Source organism: Anser cygnoides, chromosome 8 (genome assembly GCF_040182565.1).
Source record: "Anser cygnoides isolate HZ-2024a breed goose chromosome 8, Taihu_goose_T2T_genome, whole genome shotgun sequence".
Lineage (NCBI taxonomy): Eukaryota > Metazoa > Chordata > Aves > Anseriformes > Anatidae > Anser > Anser cygnoides.
The window spans coordinates 21,786,567-21,809,146 of NC_089880.1; the positions used below are offsets into that span (position 1 = coordinate 21,786,567).

At 38.9% G+C, this 22,580-nt stretch overlaps 2 protein-coding genes across 5 annotated transcripts in view; both read right to left on the minus strand.

Moving 5' to 3' along the window:
• Positions 1 to 6,664, minus strand: part of ST6GALNAC5 (ST6 N-acetylgalactosaminide alpha-2,6-sialyltransferase 5) — a 121,684-nt gene extending 115,020 nt beyond the window's left edge. Inside the window, exon 1 of one of the 2 annotated variants that reach the window (XM_067001720.1) lies at positions 6,204 to 6,664. In XM_067001720.1, the coding sequence (XP_066857821.1) occupies positions 6,204 to 6,275 (72 nt within the window). In that variant the 5' untranslated portion in view covers positions 6,276 to 6,664. The remainder of the gene's footprint in view (positions 1 to 6,203) is intronic. The other variant, XM_067001719.1, reaches the window with a different exon arrangement.
• A 6,893-nt stretch (positions 6,665 to 13,557) lies between these two features.
• ST6GALNAC3 (ST6 N-acetylgalactosaminide alpha-2,6-sialyltransferase 3) overlaps positions 13,558 to 22,580 on the minus strand; it is a 238,283-nt gene continuing 229,260 nt past the window's right edge. For all 3 annotated transcript variants that reach the window (XM_048059047.2, XM_067001649.1, XM_048059048.2), the window contains exon 5: positions 13,558 to 21,203. In XM_048059047.2, coding sequence (XP_047915004.1) covers positions 21,017 to 21,203 — 187 coding nt within the window. In that variant the 3' untranslated portion in view covers positions 13,558 to 21,016. The remainder of the gene's footprint in view (positions 21,204 to 22,580) is intronic.

Genomic DNA, 22,580 nt, shown 5'->3' on the forward strand with positions numbered 1-22,580 from the left:
CATTATTCACAAACAGCTCACTTCTCTTAAAACATCCAGACTCCACATCCCCAAAAAGGGTCTCTGAGCTTTTAAGTGTTTAATGATTTCTGAAAGCTTTCAAAGTGTTTTTTTCCCTTCTGTCTGATATCATGTATCTGCTGTTACTGCCCCTTAGTCATGTAAAGACGTCCTAAAAATGGCTAGACGTTTAAATATGAAGGAGCCTCTATAAGAATACGACTGAGGGGCTTAATTCTGCTCCGACTGAACCGAGCTGAGAGTAACAAGGAGCAGTTTGGTGCTGGATTAAGTTTCTGCCTGCCCTGTCCCCTGCTCACTGCTGGAGTTAGTTCTTTTGGCAAAACCCTGCTATGCAAATCCCTGCAAAGACACAGGAACATGCGTCTGGGTGAAGGACAGCTGGGCCTGCAAGCACCTCAATGCAGTACTCTCACCGAATGCTTCTTGGGCTCCACCTAACAGCAAAGGGCCTGATGCTGATGCACCCCTTAGTGTAAAAAGGTACGACGTCTATATCAAACTTAGTTACAAGGTTGTATCCTCGTGGCAAATCCACTGAACCACACTTGAGGTAGGAGGTATTCCTAACGTAACCACCAGGAGTCACGTCTGAACCACAGCTCCTGATTTAAAAAAACAAGTTCCAGGAGTATGAAATGAGATAAGATCCAGGGATAGCCGATATAGGTGAATGCAAGGTTAGCGTTAAAATTGTCATGGAGCCTCCTCTTGGACAGGCTGCAAGATGTGAATATTTATCAGAGCCCAAATACCTACTACACAGCAAGTCCCTAGTACGTTCATTTTTCTTTAGCATTTTGCTATAAATAACTCTGCTAGAGAAGCCTAGCAGCTGATTCTTTCCCTACCTTTCAGTCACCTCTTAGGAGAAGAGCTTCTACTTTCAGCTCTTTGGGGATCACTTTTATATCTTTTCTTCTAATCACATCTAGCTCCTTTGCTGGAAGTTGAATTTTCTTTCACATTTTTCTCTTTAAAAGAAATACAACTTTTCCGGCTACAGCCCTTTGTTCCTTTCTCTTCAAGTCACACAACTATCATTCTGCAGCTCCCTCTAAAAAAACATTTTATATAGTTACTCATAGAGCAAAAGAGCAGAGAGCATCCTTCATACTGCAGTTTTTGAGAGTTTCTGATAACTATATAATGGGAAAAGGCTCTGCACTACAGTTTTTGTGGCCTAGTCTGATATTACTCATATTTAGATCTTGATATAGCAAACACTTGAAATTAATTTTCACGAGTATTTGCTGCAAAAAGGAGCTGCATTTGAAATGATAATATTTAGATTCTATTAAGGTGCAATTGACCAGCTCGCAGACAGCAACAAAGGCTCAGGAAGAAATTACCTAAGATCCCTTTAGGGCTCAACATTCAGGACCAGATCTTCTGCTTGGCTTCAATGGAGCAATGCTGATGTGCTCCCACGCACAATCTGGCCTTGTTCTCTGCAGTGCTATTGCACCCAGTACTTTTTTTTTTTCCCAAAAAAAAAAAAAAGACAGGTTTGCCTTTGTCTGATTGAAAAAAAATTTTTTTGAATATTCAAATAACTCTTCTTTATTAAAAAAAATAACAACCAACACCTCTGGTTGCATTTTAAAGCTTTGAAACACAACGAACTCTGTGTCAGACTCCTGCCTCAACAATTTTTTATTCAGTCTTCATGGGCAAACTCGAAGACCTTCAAAACCCATTTCCTTTCTGCTGCATCTCCCACAGATGCACAGTATTCCTTGGAAACTTTTCCAAAGATTAATGTGCTGAATATTCACAGTGTAGGGATAAAATATTATATTATGTAATATTGAGTTTAAGTCTCATATCAGAGATTTTCATCTGGAAATATTACAGCACCCAAAATGTAATCTTCCAGCCTCAGTATTTAACTGCCAAATACGTGCTCTGTCAGCTGGATCCCTCGAGTGGTATCTGGAGCTCTTCAGATAATTCTCAGATTTTTTTTCCCCTGTGAATTTCTTGGGGAAGCGTCTCAAGCTAGATTGTGCCTATGTAAAAGCAGCAGTCCAAAAGTAAGACCATGCTTGCATCCAACACGCCAAGATAAAACATCGTCACTGGTTTATCGTCCAATGTTCTGCAGTTACAGGTATGAATGGTAGGCAAAACCCAGAATTTAATAAGCTGCTCTCATTCATGTGTCTACAGGGAGTCTTCATTAAGATTAAAGCTGAACCTCTAAAGAGATGGCTAGACATTTTGCATGGTGCTCCTCCTGGCCCATTACTTACAGTATTTTATTAGCATCGACACCGAGATATTACTTACGTAATAAGGGTTTATGACAGCACAAGTGCTTGTATGAGAGGACTGCACTTCATTAGAACATATTTTCTGACATCGTGTATTCTTCATTAACTTTTAAACATTTTACTAATTAGATTTCACTTTATGAAATGGACACTAAGTAGGATGGCTTTTATCCTGGATCCTACTCAGTGAAAAATTATGGGATTGTGGCAGCAAATGTTAATTGAAAATAGAGCAGTGGCTGAGTTGTGCTGCTGCCCTTCTCTTCCTGCTGCCCTTTCCGAGACTGAAGGCTGCCATTATTGTTTCATTCCTTTGGCCTCTTATAAGGGCAGCACAGAAAGGTCAGGCTGCTCTTTTCTTTCCTCTCCTCCAGATCCCATGAAGTTCAGACACAGCAGCTGACAGTCCAGACCTCTCTAAACCTCTGCCCATAGTTTTCTATTACAGAACACTCCCCTGCACACCTTACTTGTTCTTACCTCTCATTTACTTTTGTACTATTGATACATCCAAAATTAGACACCTCCATCTCTACAGCCACCAAGATTACCTCTTACTATCAAATGACTAACAGTTCTCATATGATAAGACACCTAAAGCAAAATGTGATACAACCCTGCAACAGTTTCACCCAAAATCCCTTGTTGCCCCCTTTCAGTCCCTCTGCCTCTGTGCCCAGAGGGAAAACAAGCAACTGGTCCTGAAGGCTGACAGCGATGCCGACAGGAATGCTGAGCCACTGCCTCCATTTTCCCACTTAGGTTTGTTTAAGGCAGAGTAATCAAAGCTTACGTGACCACTGCCACCCTGCTCGTGTGCAAGTGTGTCTGCCTCTGCCGGGTAACTTTGGATTTCACTGGATAATTTAAAACTAATTTTGCAGAAAAGCACAAGTCTCAGACAGAGGCATAAATTTCATGAAGCTCAGCAGGTAGCTAATAGGAGAGAGCCCCTGATAGCACTTGGAATGAAAAGGCAGGAATGGTTCAAATTGTTTCTTTTGTTCAGTTTGTGCAGATTTTAGGAGGAAGTAGCAAACAGGTGAGTCATGCCATGTGTTAACTGGACCAGAAGTCTACGTGTAACTTTAATCCAGCCAAAACATGCTGGTTTTTGACCACTTGGCAGGGCTGAGGCTGGTAGAAATTAATTCAAGCATTTTCTTATTAAGAGATTTTAGTACTCTCATTAACAGCACAAGAGCAGTATCTTGTTAAGAGGAAACAGTAGCTGAAGGAAGAGTGCTCCAGAGAGGAAGATTTTCACAGAGCTTAAAGATCCTTGGGACAGGATACAAATGAGAGTGACTTTTTGGTCTCAGAGAAGTTACCTTGCTTTGCCCACAGAAACATGGCCAACTCTGGGTTCAATTAAATACAGCCCTTAGGCTTAATTGCTATAGGTGACGAGTTTGATGTTAATTATCCCTTATGCATTATGAGTTATGAATAGAGGAATGTACTGATTTTGTGTAACTTGGATGTGGGTACTACTGCTTTGGAAAATCCAAAGCAAACATGTTGTATGGCTTCCTCAAGTATCTGAATACAACTTGCAGATTTGTTCAGAGACTGAAAATCCTGGGATAAAATTCAGGAAAAGGAACAGACTTTTTTCTCTGTTTTAACAAGCATTTTCTTCCACACTTTCAGGCAGATTATTATGGAGTTTAAAAACCTAAGTAAATCTGGACCACCTAAGGAAGAAGACAGGTTTAATCTATCCTGAAACACCTTTTTGTTTCCATAAGTGTTAAACCTTCTGTACTGGAAAAAAACCACACACATATATTAAGCAACAGATATACTGGGGGCTGATGCCATCTATTCTAGGACTTGTGCCCATGCTGGCAATGCTCCTATGAAACAGGATTTAGGCATAGTAAAAGGTATGGCATGTGAGGAATTAAGTTGCTTCTTTCATGTCTTCATAGCTAACACTTTTATCTAGTTAGTATGTGGACTGATCACAGTAAGAGAGTTTTAATAGTTGGTGACTTGTCACACTGGGGCCTTCAACTGTTTGGAACAGTAGATTATTTTCAGACAGTTGCTGCTGTTCAATTATGCATTTTTGCTTTGTGATGCATATAATCAGTCACTATATTCACAAATTCAAGATTTCCCAGTGGGAAAAGTCTTAAAGATAGGACTTCTATTGCTTTCATGCCTTATCAAAATGGAGGCAAGTAGTACATATCTTCAGCAACAAATATCCTGGGAAATATAGTAAAGGCTCAGTCCTGCAGTTTTCAGAAATGTTAGTATTTACTGCTACCAATATAATGGTTTAAGGCAGCATGCTAAATCCAGATCTATTCTGTGTTCCAGGCAGCAAAATGTTTTGAGAGGAATAAAGGCTATACAGGGAGGCTACCAAATTCCAGACTAAAAGGATAATACACATGTCAAAAAAATTTACTCAAAAGAATGAATGTTAGTTTCTTTGGCTTACACATTATCAATTTTATCAATCATTTTTGTGAACAAACCCAGGAACAAAAACCTGTAATCAGCACTGAAAAACCCTCTTCCCAACGAGGAGAAGCTGCCAGTTTTGCAGCTATCCCTCAGCATCTACCTGCGATGTAGCTCAGCACTAACTGCAGATGCACAAAACCACTGCGCACCTCCCCTGACACACAGCTGACCTTGGTGCCCACCATACCTTCTTTTGCCCCTGACAAAGTTTTTACATAATACATCAGGTAAAAAGGAGACCACGTGCAGGCAATCCACCTAGATTTGCCCCATGCATTCCACCAGAAGCTTTGGTTCTTTTGATATGTTAAAGATGGAAATGCATTACGTCACTGATAGACTGTGACATAATTCTTGATATGGAGATGTACGGTAATGTGACACCACTGAGGCCCAGACTGCTTTGAAAAATGGATCCCAATCATAGTCTCTTAGCTCACTAGATGACATCAAAACAGCATCTAAAATTTTAAGCCTTACAAAATTTAAGGGAGAGGAATACCAAAATACAGATCCAAGCTTTGTCCAGTACACCCACCTCTATTCATACCGTGCAGGAAGATGGAGGACGAGGCACATGCCAAAGATAGGCTGCCCAGAGGAGAAGGACAGTGATGCAGCTTTTACATTTCAAATCTTAGTTTTGCTTACCATCAGAGATACTTCCAGACCCCCCTGTGAGAACCAAGACGTCATCACTCTGGGTGCTGAGCAGACAGTTGGTATATAGCCTGATTCAGGCCTGAAGATTTTTCCATTCCCAGACAAGATATATGCAGCCAACTTTGACAATAACTTTTCACGCTTTTTTTTTTTTTTTTTTGGATTAGAAATGTGCTCAGAAAACAGTCCATTAAAACTCAATGAAAGGTCAAGTCTCCATTTGGGTAATTATGTTGTTTTCAAGAGTGATCAGAGAGAACTATGGTAACATATTGTGGATTAGTATCTGCCACCATATGGCACTTCAAAATGACAAATAGAAACAATATATATACTTTGTTAAAGAAGCAAATTGTAAGCAGTTTTAAAGACTGATTTACCAAATCAGTCCTTGGTATTAAATACAGAAAATCTGTGGGATATTTTCCTGTGCACATTGCTATTCAGATACGGAAAGATCCAAGACCAACAAGACTTTAAAAAAAAAATAAAAAATACTTCTGATTATGCTTAAAATGCAAAGCAAAGACACCCTAATTGAAAGGCTGAGTACTTAGCCCTATTAAAATCAACAGAGAAGAAAAAAAAAAAAAAAAAAAAAACAGGAAGAAATCCTACAAAATGAAATGGGGCTGAGATTTCAAATGGCAACAGCTGAAAACCAAATTGTTCCTCCATCCCTCTACTTCCCTTTCCCCAAATCATGAAATGGCTAAAAAACTAAAAATACAAGAAGAAAAAAATAACTTTTTTTTTTTTTACCTGTTTCTTGCCTTCAAACTGCCGAAGTGCACACAGACCAGCTCTGAGGTTTTCCTGAAGGATGAACTGCATTATTTTTTTTATTTTTTATTTTTTTTCTTAAAGAGAGCTCTGGTATGAACCAGGTCTTCAGGAGACGTCACAAAATCTTGCAAAATACATCTTTATGAGCACCTTTGGAGCAGTACGCACCTTGCGTCCCACTGCTGAGGGAAATGTCGCCCCCTTCAGAACGCTTCCTCAGTGAGAGGCTGGTGATGGACAGCCAATCCCTTGCCTTTCCCGGAGAGTGACGCACCTCTTCTCCAATGAAAGCCCAGCTCTCGGCCAGGCAGGCACCGCCCCACGCCAAAGGGGGCTGGCTGGCCAAGGGCAGGGCAGGTGGGGCCCTCAGGCCTCAGGTGCCCCTCATGACACACAACATGGCGCCCATCATGGCGCCCATCATGGTGCCCCTCATGACACATAACATGGCGGCCATCATGGCGCCCATCAAAGTGCCCCTCATGACACACAACATGGCGCCCATCATGGCGCCCCTCATGACACATAACATGGCGGCCATCATGGCGCCCATCAAGGTGCCCCTCATGACACACAACATGGCGCCCATCATGGTGCCCATCATGGTGCCCCTCATGACACATAACATGGCGGCCATCATGGCGCCCATCAAGGTGCCCCTCATGACACATAACATGGCGGCCATCATGGCGCCCATCAAGGTGCCCCTCATGACACACAACATGGCGGCCATCATGGCGATGCCTGGCCACCGCCCACCTCCTTGCCTGGAGGGTCAGAAATAGAGACAGAAACCTCCCCAGAACACCGCAAACAGAACTGTGTCAGTCAGAAACCCGTGGAAACAAACCTGAAGAACCACATGGAAATCGTGCAATCTCTCTCCTACCTTATCATTCCAATTACATTCTCCTAATCTACAAAATTGAAAGGTAATGAGCAGTATTTCCTTAAACCACATTAAATAACACTGTCAAAATGCAAATTTATTCATTAAGTATAAATGAGTATGTTAAATATTCATGAATTGTTGCTTGCAGTATATAATTAATCCCATGGTCTGTGTGTCCAAAAGCATTTAGAAGATAAAGAGTTGAGAAAACGCTGCTGTAGAATGATAACATTTAAAACATGTTTTTAAAAGCAGAGGTCGTCAGCCCTTTGGATTCTAAACTATTAACAGTGCTTATAATTCATTGTAGTACCTCTTCAGCATGTATACATGCTTTCATGATTCAAGGCTTGTATCCTCAACCCTTGCTGTCTAATAATCTATTCAAGGAAAGAAATACTTGAGAGCGGAAGGTGCTATTAAATTATCCCATTCACTACCACTGCACTCAAATTAATACTCTACTTTCCACATTTTAAAATTCCCAAGGATTGCAAAGCTGCCCTTGAAAAATGATGCAGTTTGACTCCCTGTCCCTCTTTCTTCTGAAAAACTGCATTCTGATGCTTACTTGAACTATCACTAAGTCTGGTTGCCATTTCAAATATCATTAAAGATAAAACAAAGGTTTCAGCATGAGAAAAAGACTGGCTTTTTTTTTTCTTTTCTTTTTTCCTCTGTGCTTTATAGTCATTTACAAATAGGAAGCACAAACCTCAAGTCCTGTATTAAGATGTAAGTAGGTGCCACCATTGATGCCAATGAGAAGTACAGCATATAAAGACCTGCAATGTTGTGGCTCAATATCTTTAGCTTATTCACTCTTTTCTCTGCCTTTCTTAAATTCCTGCTTCTTCTTTTCATGTAATTGAAACAGGGCTTTCAAAAACTCTTATCTTTGTCAGTTTGCTTCATACTTTTTTGAAAGAATATTTGAGGTACCAATGCAAAGAACCGATTTTTCTAAGATAGCATGAAAAACTAACAACAACAACAAATCATTATAGTATATTCATGGTAATTACTACCACAATTGCTTGATGATCTCATGTTGCTTACCGCATACAGCTTTCAGCTAGTCATGCAAGTATAAACCCTGCAGTCTCTCCTTCCTTTCAAAACAATTTCAGGAAAAACAAAACAAACAAAAACCAAAACAAACAAAAACACATGGCAGTGACTTGATCTATGACCATTCATGAGACTTTTATCATGTCAAATAAAGAGAGAGACAAAATTGTTCAACACAATACCAAAAACAATTCACAGTTCCAAGTAGCTCAACCTGTTGTCCACAATACAGGCCATAAAAATTAGATATTTAAGAAGAGGTATGAGGCTATGATCTGTCAGTTTGCTTCATGTTTTCCTTCACAGAGACGTAACAAATGCTGTGTCATTTGTGTAAAAACTTGTTCATTCAGAGCTGGCTAGAGTTCTTCTGCATGGCATGGGCTTGTTATGTACCACGCAGACATAGCCTGCAAGTTAGTTATTAGGGGATTTTCACTGCTACTACAGTGACTTCAGGGAACACATTTCCATAGCTCTTTCCCTAGTTCAGCAGTATGAATACATAGGACAAGGAGGCAATCAGACTTTTTGCTCACCATACATCAAGTGCCTTAGTGCCTTTCTTCATTCAGGTCACTAAGATGATGAAGCAATGCAACTTGCAGTGCATCAAATCTGAGCATCTTTTTTGAAGTTCTGACCAAAAAAAAAAAAAAACAGCAATGTGGGACCAAATGGATTTGATTAGCCTTATTTTAAAGCCTGAGTAGGAGGTCTTGATGAACTATACACACTGTAAGAATGGGTTGAAGGCAAAGTTGGTCACAGAACGCATGATAATGTTTAAGCAGGTAAGTCATCGAACCCCACAGTCAAGCATCTGCAATCCAAATGCTGTTGATTCTGAGTTTACAAGACATTTGTGATAAGAGCTTTTGTTGTAATTAAAAAGCTGTGCATGGCTACCCAGATGTGTTGTAACCAGTACCTTATCTGCTGTGCCAAGATGAGGACAGACCTCACTTGTCAAAGACAATTAATTTAGATAGCTCTCTGCTGGACAGGAGAAGAGTTAATCAGGATTTCTCTGGTAGAATTTTTTTTTTTTTTTTTCTCAGTGAAGAATGCTATTTGGCTGTCATTTAAATCTCCCATAGAAAGGTGCAGAATTTGATCAATCTTCTGACAAAACAAGCCAGTTCTTAATCTGTTTCATTTTTGACAGTTCCTCTGCTCACTTCATACACTGGCTGAGAGCCTAGAGTCTGTAGTTCCCAAATTCTGCCAATCCAGAGGAGAGATGGAAGCTGCTAGCCCCAGGATTGGGCTCACCACAGAGCTCTGGCTTCTCTTTGCAACAATAAAAAGAAGCGCCCAGGCAGATGTGTTAAAACATCCTACATTTTCATTTTGAAACAGGATGGTTTTCCCCCATCTTCCATTCCCCACCCCAAAATTCAAAATCTTCCAGAGGTGGAAGCTGCATTTAATAAAGGGGCAGCTAGTGATCATATATAGCTGAACTGATCTGGGGGAAAGGGTGGAGATACAAAGATGACTGAAAAGACTGCTTTGCAAAGGAAAAATAGAGAGCAGTAGAGTGTTCCTGCAGCCTGGATTCGAGGTATGTCTTTAAGATTGGGCAGATAAACAGTGTCAGAGAGTGAGGATCATCAGTAACTATGAATTAAGCACTAGTGACTCTGCTTCATAGGGGGTCTCACAGATCTTACACAAATTCAGGGAACCCTGAATGTTGCTGAAGGAGAATAATGCCTGCACGATCCTCTAGGTTATTATTCCTGGCTGGCAAATAAAAGAAGACAGGATACAAGAAAAAAAAATCTGAACACGGAGCATCTGTTTTTTGATGCAGGAGAAAGGATGGCACAGGTTGGGTGGTCTCCTGTTCAGTGAAAAGGCAAACAGTCTGCTAGGGAAGAGGCTGAAAATGAGTGCTAACAGGGGAATTGAAGTAAAGCAAAACAAACAGAGTCCTTATGCAGCATGAAACCAAGATTATAAAAGCAAAATTAATCAAGGATGTAAAGTTAGTAGATTTTCTATAAATCAATACTAAAGAGTCTGGGTAAAAAGGAAAAGGAATCAGAATTACCTATTTATTAATTCAGTGTAGCTGGTAGTATTGAAAGCAGATGGGAAGAGCTGCATAACTAGAAGTTAAAAATCAATGGTTATAACCTATTTTGGAAAGATCAAGTAGGGAAAAGAGAAAGAAGTGCTGAAATATACAGTAAAAAATGACATAGTCTGATTTCAGGACACTGACAGCTCAGAAGCAAATGATTTGGCATGCATTGGATCAGTATTCCTAATGCATAAAAACCAAGATGGAATAGTAGCTGCTGTCTGCAAATCACCAAATCATAGAAGAGAGCAGGATGACTGGGTGCCTTAGCACCTTCTCTAATGTGTAGGAGCAAAAAAGCTGCACTATCATCTAAGATTTCAATCTGCCTGACATATGCTTAAAGTTTCATGATGCTGGTACTAGTCTGTAGAATTTTTGAACATTATATATGAACATTTCTTAAACGAAAAAGTGAAACTCTCCAAAAAAGGGGGATTTTATGTGAGATCTTATCTCACAGATAATGAAAAGAGACCAAAGAACTTGATAAAAGAACTAAATATTAGTGGCTATGATGATAGCATGTTTGTTCTTTACAAAAAGGCTAAAAGAGAATGAAACCCAAACAGTACTACGGATGGTGCAGTCATTTTACCAAATTGAAAGTGATTGTAAAGGAGAACCAGCTGGGAGAGAGAACTGATCAATAATTGGAAAATACAAATATTTTATTAAGTATCTGCAATATTAGGAAAGAAAGCCATGTGTGTTAAAAAAATCTATCTCAAAAGGTTAATGAAAACTTCTATATAACTGTAAATCAATGGAAAGAAGAAAGAAAGTTGATAACACTGAACACAGAGTAGAAGTAGGGAATTACATAAATAATTCCTCCGATAAGGGTAGCCAAGTTGTAAGAAGAAATGTATGGCTAGAGAATTAAGGATAATTTTCAAATACCTTCAGAAGCCATACAACGGTAACAGTCCTTTATCAGATTAACTTGAAAGATTTGTTAAGAATAATGAAGACAAGAAAGAAGTGTTCAATAAGTATTTGTGTTCGGTATTTTAGGAAAAGACAGACAATTAGTAATGCTCTATGAGGATGATGATGAATTACCATGTTACAAAAAAAAAAAACACATGGAAAAACATTGAATGGAAGCTACTAAAGAAAGATATATGTGCACAGGAGACTTCAGATGACTTGTATCCAAGAGTTTTAAAGGAGCTGACTGAGAAATCCATACTGCTATTATTGTTGAGTTTTGTTTGTTTGTTTTTGTTTTTTTGTTTTTCCTCCTAAGTTTTGGAACAATTTGGAAAGTTCCAGAAAGATGTGAGAAAACTTACGTTGTGTTAATATTTAAGAAGGATAAACTTAATGACCCAAATAATTACAGTCCTGTCAGTCTGAAATTGATCTGGAGCAAAGCAATGGAATGGCTGACAGGGGACTGAATTACTAACTAATTAAAGAAGAGAAATATGGTAAATGCCACTCCAAGTGCAATATGGAAAATAGATACTGTCAAACATTTGTTGGCTTTTTTTTTTTCCAGTTGTGACTACAAGTAAAACACAACACTTGACATACTTTGATTCTATATGACATTTGATGTGGTATTTGTGACATTTGAGTTAAGAAACCATGATAATACAAAATTGACGTCACACAATAAGTGAATCAAAAACTGGTTAACTGACATTTCAAAACTTGAATTTAAATGGGGAGTGATCACAGAATGGGTATTCTGTTGGGATAGCTGCCTGGGCATACTCTAGTTAACATTTTTATCAACAATTCGGAAGAAAAAACAAAGGTTTGTAGAAGACTCAGTCATTAAGGGATTGCTCAGCAATAAAAAGAAAAGATCTCTGAGACTAGTTGACACGGATTACTGGGAGAGCTGGCACAAATCAATAAAATCAGATCCAAATGTAAAACCATAGGAACAAAAACTTCAGGGGGATAGGCTGGCTATTCCATAAGGGTTTGAAAATAGCTAATGGGGATAATTCTGTAATTACACTATTTTTTATCTGAGTGTCTGGTTCTATGACAAATAATTGAATAAATTAGCATTCTCACCCCATGCTGCTGCTATTAGGTATGAATGTACTTCACAAACAATATACAAAACCAACTATCCTGCATGGAAAAAGGATTAAATGAATCCATATTACATCATGCTATTAGTATGCATTCACAGCTCACACTGAAATGGTTCTGAAGGGAATATTATGATATATTCAGAGAGTATGTCTGAAAAATAACACACAAATTCTTAACAAGCCCCCTGGCAGCATATCAAATTTGAAGGACCCTCAAAGCTGAACATGTGAATGGCATTTCTTCCCTTTATTTAGTTTTAGTCTTACCACAGAAATTCTCTTTTTCCTTTCCCTCATTGTGGTGGCTGACAAAATAGCACAGTTTCTAAAAAAACAAATCTTTATGCCATGCTTTTCAGTTTTAGGATTGATACTGAGTACCAGAATCTGGACAAAATTAGATGGTCACAGTTGCTGCATTACATATGCCAATGCTGACAGACATACCTGCAATCTCCAACCCTTTCACAGACCCAGTCCGTCTATATATGTTTAATTCACATATAGACCAAGTTAAAATTTATACATTGAAGCTGGTTGCTTTTTACTGATGGTCTTAGCTGGACAATAAAACAGGCTAATGGAGTTACGGTTTGTTTCTTTTCTTAGAAACTGAGGTCTGCTGATGGAAGAGAAGTTATGTAGGTCCCACTCGTGCTCATGTCAACATGGTAGCTGCAAGTAGAGCTTCACAACTTTTCAGGAGATGTGAGCTCTCCCACAGCCCTTCAGTCTCACAGAAGTCTCTCAAGTAAGTGGTGAATGTCCACTAAGGGTTTGCATGATGTGACTTCTGAAAGTGCTGCAGTCTGAGAGAGTGCTGGAAGGATGTAATTTTATGGATGGGATCCAATGTACTTTTCCTACAAATCTCCATTTCTGTGTGTGTGTGCAGGTGCATTTACACACAGAAATGAAAACATTTCTTGTTCTTCTATGTGTAGGTTCTGTGAGCGGATTTCCCAAAATTACTTGATATGTTTGGGATAGATGCCTTAAATATCTGTAATGTCAATGAAGAAATAATTTAGGCATAGTTCATGTTTGCATGCTGCAGATTATAATACTTTCTAGAACAGAGATCTTGTTTTCTTTGAGTTCAGTGAATTATCAGATATGATTACAGTGGCATATACATCAATAAGAATAAAAGTGCTTAGCACGAAATTATACATAAATTATGTCAGACAAAAGATCAACATATCCAGCAAGAGATATTGGAAAATTGTATACATTTATTCATATTTTAAAATATCCCAGGCACAATTTAGCAAGTACATAGAAGCACATTCTCCAAATGAGAGCAAAAACTAAGTAGCATATAGCACATGGCAAAACATCTAAAATAAATTGCATGAAAGTTTTCAAAGTCTACAATATCTACTATGAATACACTGTTCAGCACTACAAAAAGTCAACCGAAGAATACATGTAATAAGTAGCATAACATGAACTTTCTACATCATTTTGTTAGAAGCATATAGTAGCAACTGTGTAAGAACAGAAGAAGGATTCTATACTGTATATACACGCACATGTGCACACATATACAGATATAACTGGAAGGCCACAACAACAAAAAATATCCTGGAAAAATGATGAAGGGAATTTTGAATGGGTTGCTGTATATAAAAAACAATGGATACATTAGCAAGCATTCAACATGTTCATGCTAAAACCACATCCACAAGTGGAATCACAATTATCTCTTCATCAAACTTTCCATGTTACACCCATACTGGATTACATGGTCCTATACCACATTTGGATGCTATTTTAGGAGGAGTCAGGAGCTTGCATATCCCATAACCTGACAGAAGGGACCAGATCTCATATGTGAAAGAAAAATACCTATGAAAAGAGGGAACTCATGGGAAGACTGGGGAAAAATAAATAAATAAATAAAACCCAAAGGGCTTCTATTTATCCAAAAGATGGGCTAATAGAAATTTCACTTTCCTATGGGGCAGACCTTTATAGTAGCCCCATTTAACAAGGTTTGTTTTGCATTATGGAGCGTTCCTCAGGACACAGACTTGATTCCTTTCTGATAAAACTAAAAGATGTGGCATTCAGCCCATGGGACCAAAGTAGAGGCTGTGTATGGTGTGGTTATCAAGTACTTAGCACTAACAGTTTCAGGCTACAGAGCTGATCCAGCTGAGCTCATTTCTCACTAATGTAGACACAGGCTTCAAAAACATACAGAACAAACATGAATCAACAAGTACTACAGCCTATGTTTGCCACATAAGAGATTAGTCTTCTTTGTTCTGACTTGCCACTATCTGGAAAAAAAGGCTTTCCCTGTAGGCACTCATCATGTTTGCAGATGTGTGTGAGAGCCTGTGTGTGAGGAGGGGACAGATTAACAGCCAAAAGAGCAGTGAGCACCCAATTTTTTGCTCCAGCCATCCTCAGAAATACTATTTTCAGCAGCAACAATATGAAAAAGCTGCTGGCATCTTAGCTACTCTTCTACATGTGCAATTCCCATTAAAGAGATGCCACAGATATCAAAACTTGTGCTTGCTGCCCTGCCAGCATCTCGACACTAGCTGTGTCAATGAAGTCATTCCCTTACACTTAGATGTGAAGTTTTCCTTATAACGGGACACAAAATTGTGACTGTGAGCACTACAGTAGGTTCGCAAAAGCAAGTTTAACTCTTTCTGATATTCTAATGAAAAATGTCAAGTTTAGTAAATATTTTCTGACTGGTTTCAACAATTTATATGCTGCCAGCTGCTAATGGCACTCACAGAGCTCCAGCAAAGTGCTCTGAACCAAACATGATATGAGAGAAAGAAAAAGCACTACGTCTGCTACTTAAACTATGTCTACACACAACTTACATTATTTATTACAGTGTTAGAATAAAATATATAACATGCTATCATGCATAATACATGGTTAGAACATGCATTAGTTCAAGTTTACAATCTCTTTATGGCCAGTAAATCAGGACAGCAGTGGCAGATGCTGACAGCTACATATCTTCATGAATTCCCAGAAATAGCAGCAAGCAATGCAAAAAAAAGATGCAAAATCAGCTGTTTTAGACACCCATAAAATGGTGATTCTTTGTGAGTTAACCTTAAAAAAAATAAATAAATAACCAAACCCCAGTGATCTCTTTCCCACCTCATTCAAAGAAACTGTTCAGCACCTGAGGTGAGACTGTGCCCCAAGTGAGATCACTCTGCTGACTTGACAGTGTCCCTGCCTGTTGCTCCTCAGCCCTGGTGCAGCATCAGCATTCCCGTGGCCCCACAGAAAGGGGGGAACGGGGCAGACTTTGTGCAGCTCAGGGGCCGTGTAAGTCAGCTGGAGAATGCACGTCATTCAACAGGGCTGGAAAGGACCCAAAGCAGAGGCTGCATGAGCCTACAAAAGCTGGGGGAGTGGGTCCCGGGATGCCACGCATTACACAGAAGCCTTGTCTTTCACTGGGGAGAGACTGCCACTTTCTCCTTCAGCCTCTTTCTGAAGGGTTTGCCTGAGACTCCAGTGCAGTGCAGACCACACACATGAGACTTTTGTGGGTTATGCAATACAAAGTTTACAAAAAGCTTTTTTTTTTTTTTTTTTCTGTGTCATTAGCTATATGTCACAACAATAGACAGAGAAATATATATGAGCCCGGTAGTAGGCTATTTATTCACCATATCATTCTTCACTCCCCCATGGTTAAGTCACATTCCTCTGCATCCTCCCAGGAAAGAAGGAACAGAATGAGACACATCTGCTGAAAACGAAATACTTTTTGCTCAAAAGAGCTAACTATGCCTAGTCAGGAGAAACAGGCCTTTTTAGTAAATACATGATTCTCCGATGTATGTGGTACATAGCAATGCCCCAGACAGCTCCTGTGTGATCCTTTGGCACTGACACCAATTTCCCTCCTAAGGCTACCCCTAAGGTAAACAAGCCTCAGACTTGCTCAAGCACCACTAACAACATGCGCTCTATGATACATGCAGGAAAATATTGTCAGCAACATTTAAGCATTAATTTCTGAAGTGCTTCTGATTTTCTACTTCCTAAGGACACTATCCAGTTATAATTCATGAGTGATTACTTATTTAATTTTTACTTACCTGGACATGTCCTCTGGTTGAGCATTCGTATTCTGCTGTCAGCTTTCTTTGTGTGGGGCCCTACTTTTGTCTGGCCTGTTATCAGGTGACTGAGCACTGCCTGCATCAGCCCTCCTTGTGTTGGATGGGCTCCTCTTTAACATCATCAACTATGCAACACATTATGTGCATGTGGTGCTTCTCAAACAAAACACTGCTTACCTCAGTACCCTGGAGTGCAAAAATTTTACTGGGATGGTTGCTCTACTCACGGTCTGAACTTGCCAAACTGATTTCCATAACTTTTGAATTGAGAGATTCCTAGATCTGTAGAAGTGGGTCTTCTACACATGATTCAAGCCATGCCAGGCTGACTTCTTCCTCCCTGGTGTTGCTTATATAGACATCTTTGACAACACGGAATTTGCCTCTGCCTTTCCCTGCAAAGGACATTTTCACATTTTCTCTTCACTGGTAATCAGCAGTGGGGAGTGGAACAACTTATCTAGATAGGAGCTAAAGACTCTGCAAAACAGAGTATTGCAGGAGAGATCAATGGGTACTCCACTCCTGAAACATTTTAGGGACATTTTTTAGAAGTTGGAACACCATCTGCTCCTCAGTAGAACTCTTCCTCAGTCCTTCCTGCTTACTGCTGTAACTGATACAAGCAGTCTGCAGATGGAGCCTCCCAGCCCAGATGGGAAGGGAATTTGGCTGGATACATAGACTACTGTTTTCTTTCTGTGAGGAGGCCATGCTATAAGAGGGAAGTGATCTGGACATCTGGGGGGATGAGAAGGCTGGGATCGTGTCTGCTGTATCTGTTTGGAAAACAAAAATCATTTTTTTCATTATTCAGTTAATTAACTGTGAATTGGTAATTAGCTAGTCAAAAAGATTTAGAAAAATTCTGCTCTTATTTAAGACCTCTTTTTTTCTGGAAAAAAATAAATCAGAAGGTACTGCAACAGAAAGCATATTAAAATTTAAACTTTTAATAAAACTAAGGCTATGACAAGCCAAAAATGTATATTTTTAAAAGTGTCCTTTCAGCAACCAACTAAATTACAAAAGAAATATTTGATGACTACTTAGCTGACTGATGGGGGAAAAAAAAGTCAAATTATTTGTAAGTATCCCTCTATTAGCAGCAATGGGAAGATCTATTTTGAAAATCCAAGGTAAACTCCCTGCTTGTTTTATACACATAACTAGTTGATTAAAATAGGGCTGCCTGAATGAATAAGCAATTAGGATCTGATTACATTCAGGTAAACTGTAGTAGGCTTTATTTCAAAGAATTAATAAATGATTCTCAGCTGAAGTCTTAACTGCTCTCAGAAGGTGAATCATCAAGGTTTCTTACCACACAGCCAAGCGCTGAATTTTTTTTCTTCAGTACCACAATGCTGATTTTTAACAAATTCCTACAAAGTCATTTCTTTGTAGAATCATCTTTAACACAGCGGTCACAGTTCCTTACTCATATAATAAAAATCATGCAAATATGTTTAGTTTATGCTAAAGACAGTCTCATTTAAATAAAGGAACTGATGTTCATTTACTCTACTGTGAATGAAGTCTGCTGCAATGTTTCTAAAAGTGGATCTCCTCTCACTGCAAATCCAAGCCCCTCTACAAACAGAGAGCAACACTTTTACTTTTGCTCTGTGACAACTGCACTCTTAGTGACATTCTCATTTTTGCTGTACATTTAGCTGTTCTTAGAGATATATATTTCTTAGCTAGCCATAGCATGAGATATTGTTTCATACAGCATGCAAGCACTCTACAAAGAGCTGCAGGATGAAGCACATATTTTACAACACATTCATGGTAGTTTGGCAAGCCTTAATTATCTTAAAAAAAATTCTCAGGCTTAAAAATGGTCTTGCATGCAAACACAACTCAGGCAGAATCCTTATGCTGTGCTTGCTGGGATAAAGTCTATGCTTTGTGAGAACACTTCTCATGGGTCCAAGCCCAACTACACTCCCATGTGCAGCACTTTCATCGTAACTTTCTCTTAACCCAAATACCTTCTAAACACAAGATCAATTCAACTGATATTCTCTTTTTCACCTCCTCTTCTCACAGGGGAGCTATAGGTTCTCCTAAGTTTCCCTGTACAAAATATGTGGAACATTGTCCCTTGTTCTGTGTGCCCTGCATTCTTCAAATCCTTCATTACAATTTCTTTATTAGCTTTCTGTCTATCCAGCCATCCATCTGAACTGAAAAGATGAATATGCATATAGCAATAAATCTAGCTCACTGTCTTTTGCTACTACAACCCTTCATGCATCCATGACCCTTTCCCCTCTGGATTTCATCCCATGCTGTATTAGCCTACGATTGATTGTTAACTCCAGCGACAAGAAACAGCCACTTTAAAAATATTGTTTGTATATTACAGCATTGCCTGTAGCCTTCGGATATGTTGGGCACTTCTTCTGCAAGACACTATACAAACACATTGCAAATGAGAATATCTGTCTCGAGAGCTTAAAAGAAAGTCAGTCAAGACAGGGAGTAGGAAAGTGTAGGGAGTGTTATTGTTCTCTTTTTTCCAAGCAAGAAGGTGAGATATCAAGTCACACGAATGTGGAACAGAGCCTGTATTTCAATATAGGTATTCATCCATGATCATAGAAATGGCCCCAGCCTTTGTCTAACAACCAGCATGAACACTTACAGCGCTAAAGTAAGCAGTGAAAGCTGAGCTATATTAAAAATAAAATCAGAGAGCTGCATTTACAGTAGAAAATACAAAGGGCAAGAGAGATTATACCCTAGTATCACCTACCAACAGGAACAGGAAACCAATGATCAGGAGGAGTAACACCGGTAAAGAGTTTTTGTCCCCATCCTAAAAGAGTTGCAGCTGATGATGAGAATATATATATATGCGCTATGAGCATATAAAATATAGATTTACATGTACAAATATACAATAGGAAATAGTATACAAATACTTACATGTAAAAATATCTTTTTTTACTTCCCCTTTTTATGATTTACAAAAGCATACAAAGTTTCCTATTGTTTAATGTTAAAGTAGCATGAGTAAACCCTGTGTGTCATGTTCCACACATAACTCTTTCAAGTGTTCACAGTATTGGCTATTACAGTGTAGAATCTGACATTCCAGATGTTAAAATATTCTTAGGACACATTCTAAACTTAAAGCATTAATTTAAATACAGTTTAAATAAAACTTACATGTTTAGTTGAATTATGGTCATATTAAGAATGAGTCTGCTGCAGTTGAAAACTTTCCATAAGAATAAGCTTGGAAATACATATCTCAACTAGAGATGAGTATATTTTAAAATTCTTGAACTGCTTCTTCATGTGTAGATAATACTGTGAGGTGGTGAGTTCTTTCAACTCCATTTGAAGCAATGCAAGCTGAGGGAACTCAGTATTACAAATTATCCTCAGTAGGAATGAGGACACACAGAGTAATCTGCCATCGTATCCAGACATGCCATCGCTTTCTTCAAATACCCAACAGACAAGAATAAACGACAGGTATCATTGCTTTTGTGTTAAGAATAAATACTCCGTAGCATTCTTTATAAGCAATGTGCTTTATGGACTTAAATTAATCCTCACAATTCCCTTGTGAGGTAGATAGATACTGTCCCCATTTTTAAAGATGGAGAAGTAGAGAGAGGAATTATTATTATGGCTGCAAAGGCAATACTGTCAAAATACTAGTATTTGGATGTTGGAGCAACTCAAGGCACAGCTGGAGATGTTCATGTGCCAACCTTACGCTAACACGTGGATCCTGACAGCAGGATAGTTATGACAGACAAAGGTTTGGTGTGGGCTGCAGCACACAGTCTTTGCTAAGTCCAGTGTTGCTGGAAAAAAAACTGTGGAACAACACCTTCAAAAACCATGCAATATGGTTTGACCTGATCAGGGTGGAATGAAGCTGCATTTTAGAAGGTAGGAATTAATCAGGAGCTTTGAGTAAGTAATATCTTCTCATGTGAGAGTTGTATGCAGTTCAAGAACCATGTTTAGCTCATCTCTAATTTTACCATATATGCAAGTGCTCACATGTATCAATGTATTTAGGTGGTTTCTTAACATTTGCTTACTCATAGATAAGACAAGCAGACCCTGGAGGTCTGTATATTTCTTCATATTTCCTTTGTGGAAAATTCTCCATGCTGCAAATGGAACTAGTGCTGCAATACTATCAATACTGCAAGCGAGTTACAAATACAAATTTTAATTAACTAAGATACTGAACAAGTTTTAAAGGACCACCATGTTCCCTGTGTGCACCTGTATATACAGGAAATCTCACCCGCCTTTAACTACTGAAGTAAAATCCAGTTAAAGTATAAAGTGCATTGTGTGGAGTAAAACCCTAAGAAATAACAAGCAATGTGTCTGCCTTCCACAGTTTGATCAATTTTGCTTAACAGCTGAACCATCACCCTCTTTGTCTTCTACTTTTTAGTTTAGTGTTACCTAGGCTGAGAAAGGCCTGCCAGATGTAAGCAAAATTATTGTAAACTGAGACATTTTTGTAATATTATGCTATTAAGAGAGAGTTAAGAAAACCAGTATCAAGACACTGTCCAGTTTGGGTGTGTAAATACTATTGTGTGTTTCTTGGCCCATTTAGCAAATACTTTCTTTTCCGTGATAAACCTATGGCCTCCATAGGGAGCATTTTCATGCAGGAAGTATTCCTCACACTCATCTCTTCCTGGCTCGTAATAGTGGTAGGGAACTTTACGAAAGCCTTCTGACCTAGGGAAAGAAAAGACAGACTTAAGTATTATTTTCAAGAGAAACAATATATACTGCAGCTGAATTCACTGAAATCCCTTCCATGTGTTGGCACCTCAGCTCCTTTGCTAAATTGCACAAGGGCTTTCATTACAGCATGACTTGTATGAATTTTGCTGTAGAAAATGAAGCTAAGTGTATCTCTTGACATATACTGATCTTATCAGTCAGCAAGGAGCTGAGGGGCCAGCTCTTATGGGTACTACATGTTTTGTTTGACTCTGAGGAACAATCAGTCCAGAAGGCTCCATCCCTAAGCAAAGTCTTCTCATTGAATAGTCCCAAGTCTTGAAACCGGTTCTTGGACTGGCTGATTAAGATAGTTATTAGAATAATATAAATTACAAGGAGGTGATGCAGGCAGAACTGCAGCTTTAAGGAAACCCATCCTTATCTGCTGTCAACAGACTGAAGTGCTATCATGCCATTAGCTGGTTTTACATCAAGGCTATGCAATGACAGCTCGGCTGAACTCTGTGAGGACAACTTTAGTCCTGTCACTCCTCATCTCAGGGCACCTACTGTGTTTTCATAAACAAAGAACAACATATGTTCGTTCCATCTGGATGACTCAATCAGTGGGATCTGCAAGTTCTGAAAAGTCTCTCTACTCTTATGATATCCTAATTAAACAGCTGTGACTCAAATGCCTCTTTTGGGGGGGGTGGTCTGCCAGGAATGACTCCCACGCTGGAGTGACACAGAATATGGAGTGAGCATCTGCATGAAGACATTACTCTAGGAGCTGAGGACCCTTTGAACTGGTTACATGCAGGACTTGAACCAGCATTGGTACAGAAAAATAGACTTGGACTTAGCATCATATATTGTTTATGACATTTCCTGCTTTTGTGAATGAAGAATAGTTTCATTTTATGTTTTGCTACCTTATCCTGTAGATTAAAGCACTTAACCTGGACTTTTAAAAATTGTGTTTGGAGTTATACTTCTGACGATAGGATTAATCCATTGTCACTGTAAGGTCACTAATAGTAGTTGGTTGGAATTTATGTCAGTTTACTGTGATAAAGCTTGCAGGACTTGTTTTATTATCTAATTAGAAACCCCCTACTACTCAAAACAAGCCATATATAACCTGGAAAGTTCAAGTAGGTTGCTCAGTGGTTGTGAAATGCAATTTCAGGTAACTATCCAGGACTAATCAGTTTCTTTCACTTCCAGGTGTATTTGGCATTCAGAGTACTAATATATTAGTATTTCCTCTATAGCAGTAAAGTAAGTACATTTTGTCAAAAGAATAGGAACATACTTGGTTTCCAGCTAATTCAGAAACTGCAAAAGATCTTTGATTAAAAATAGTTCCTTATGACATCTGAT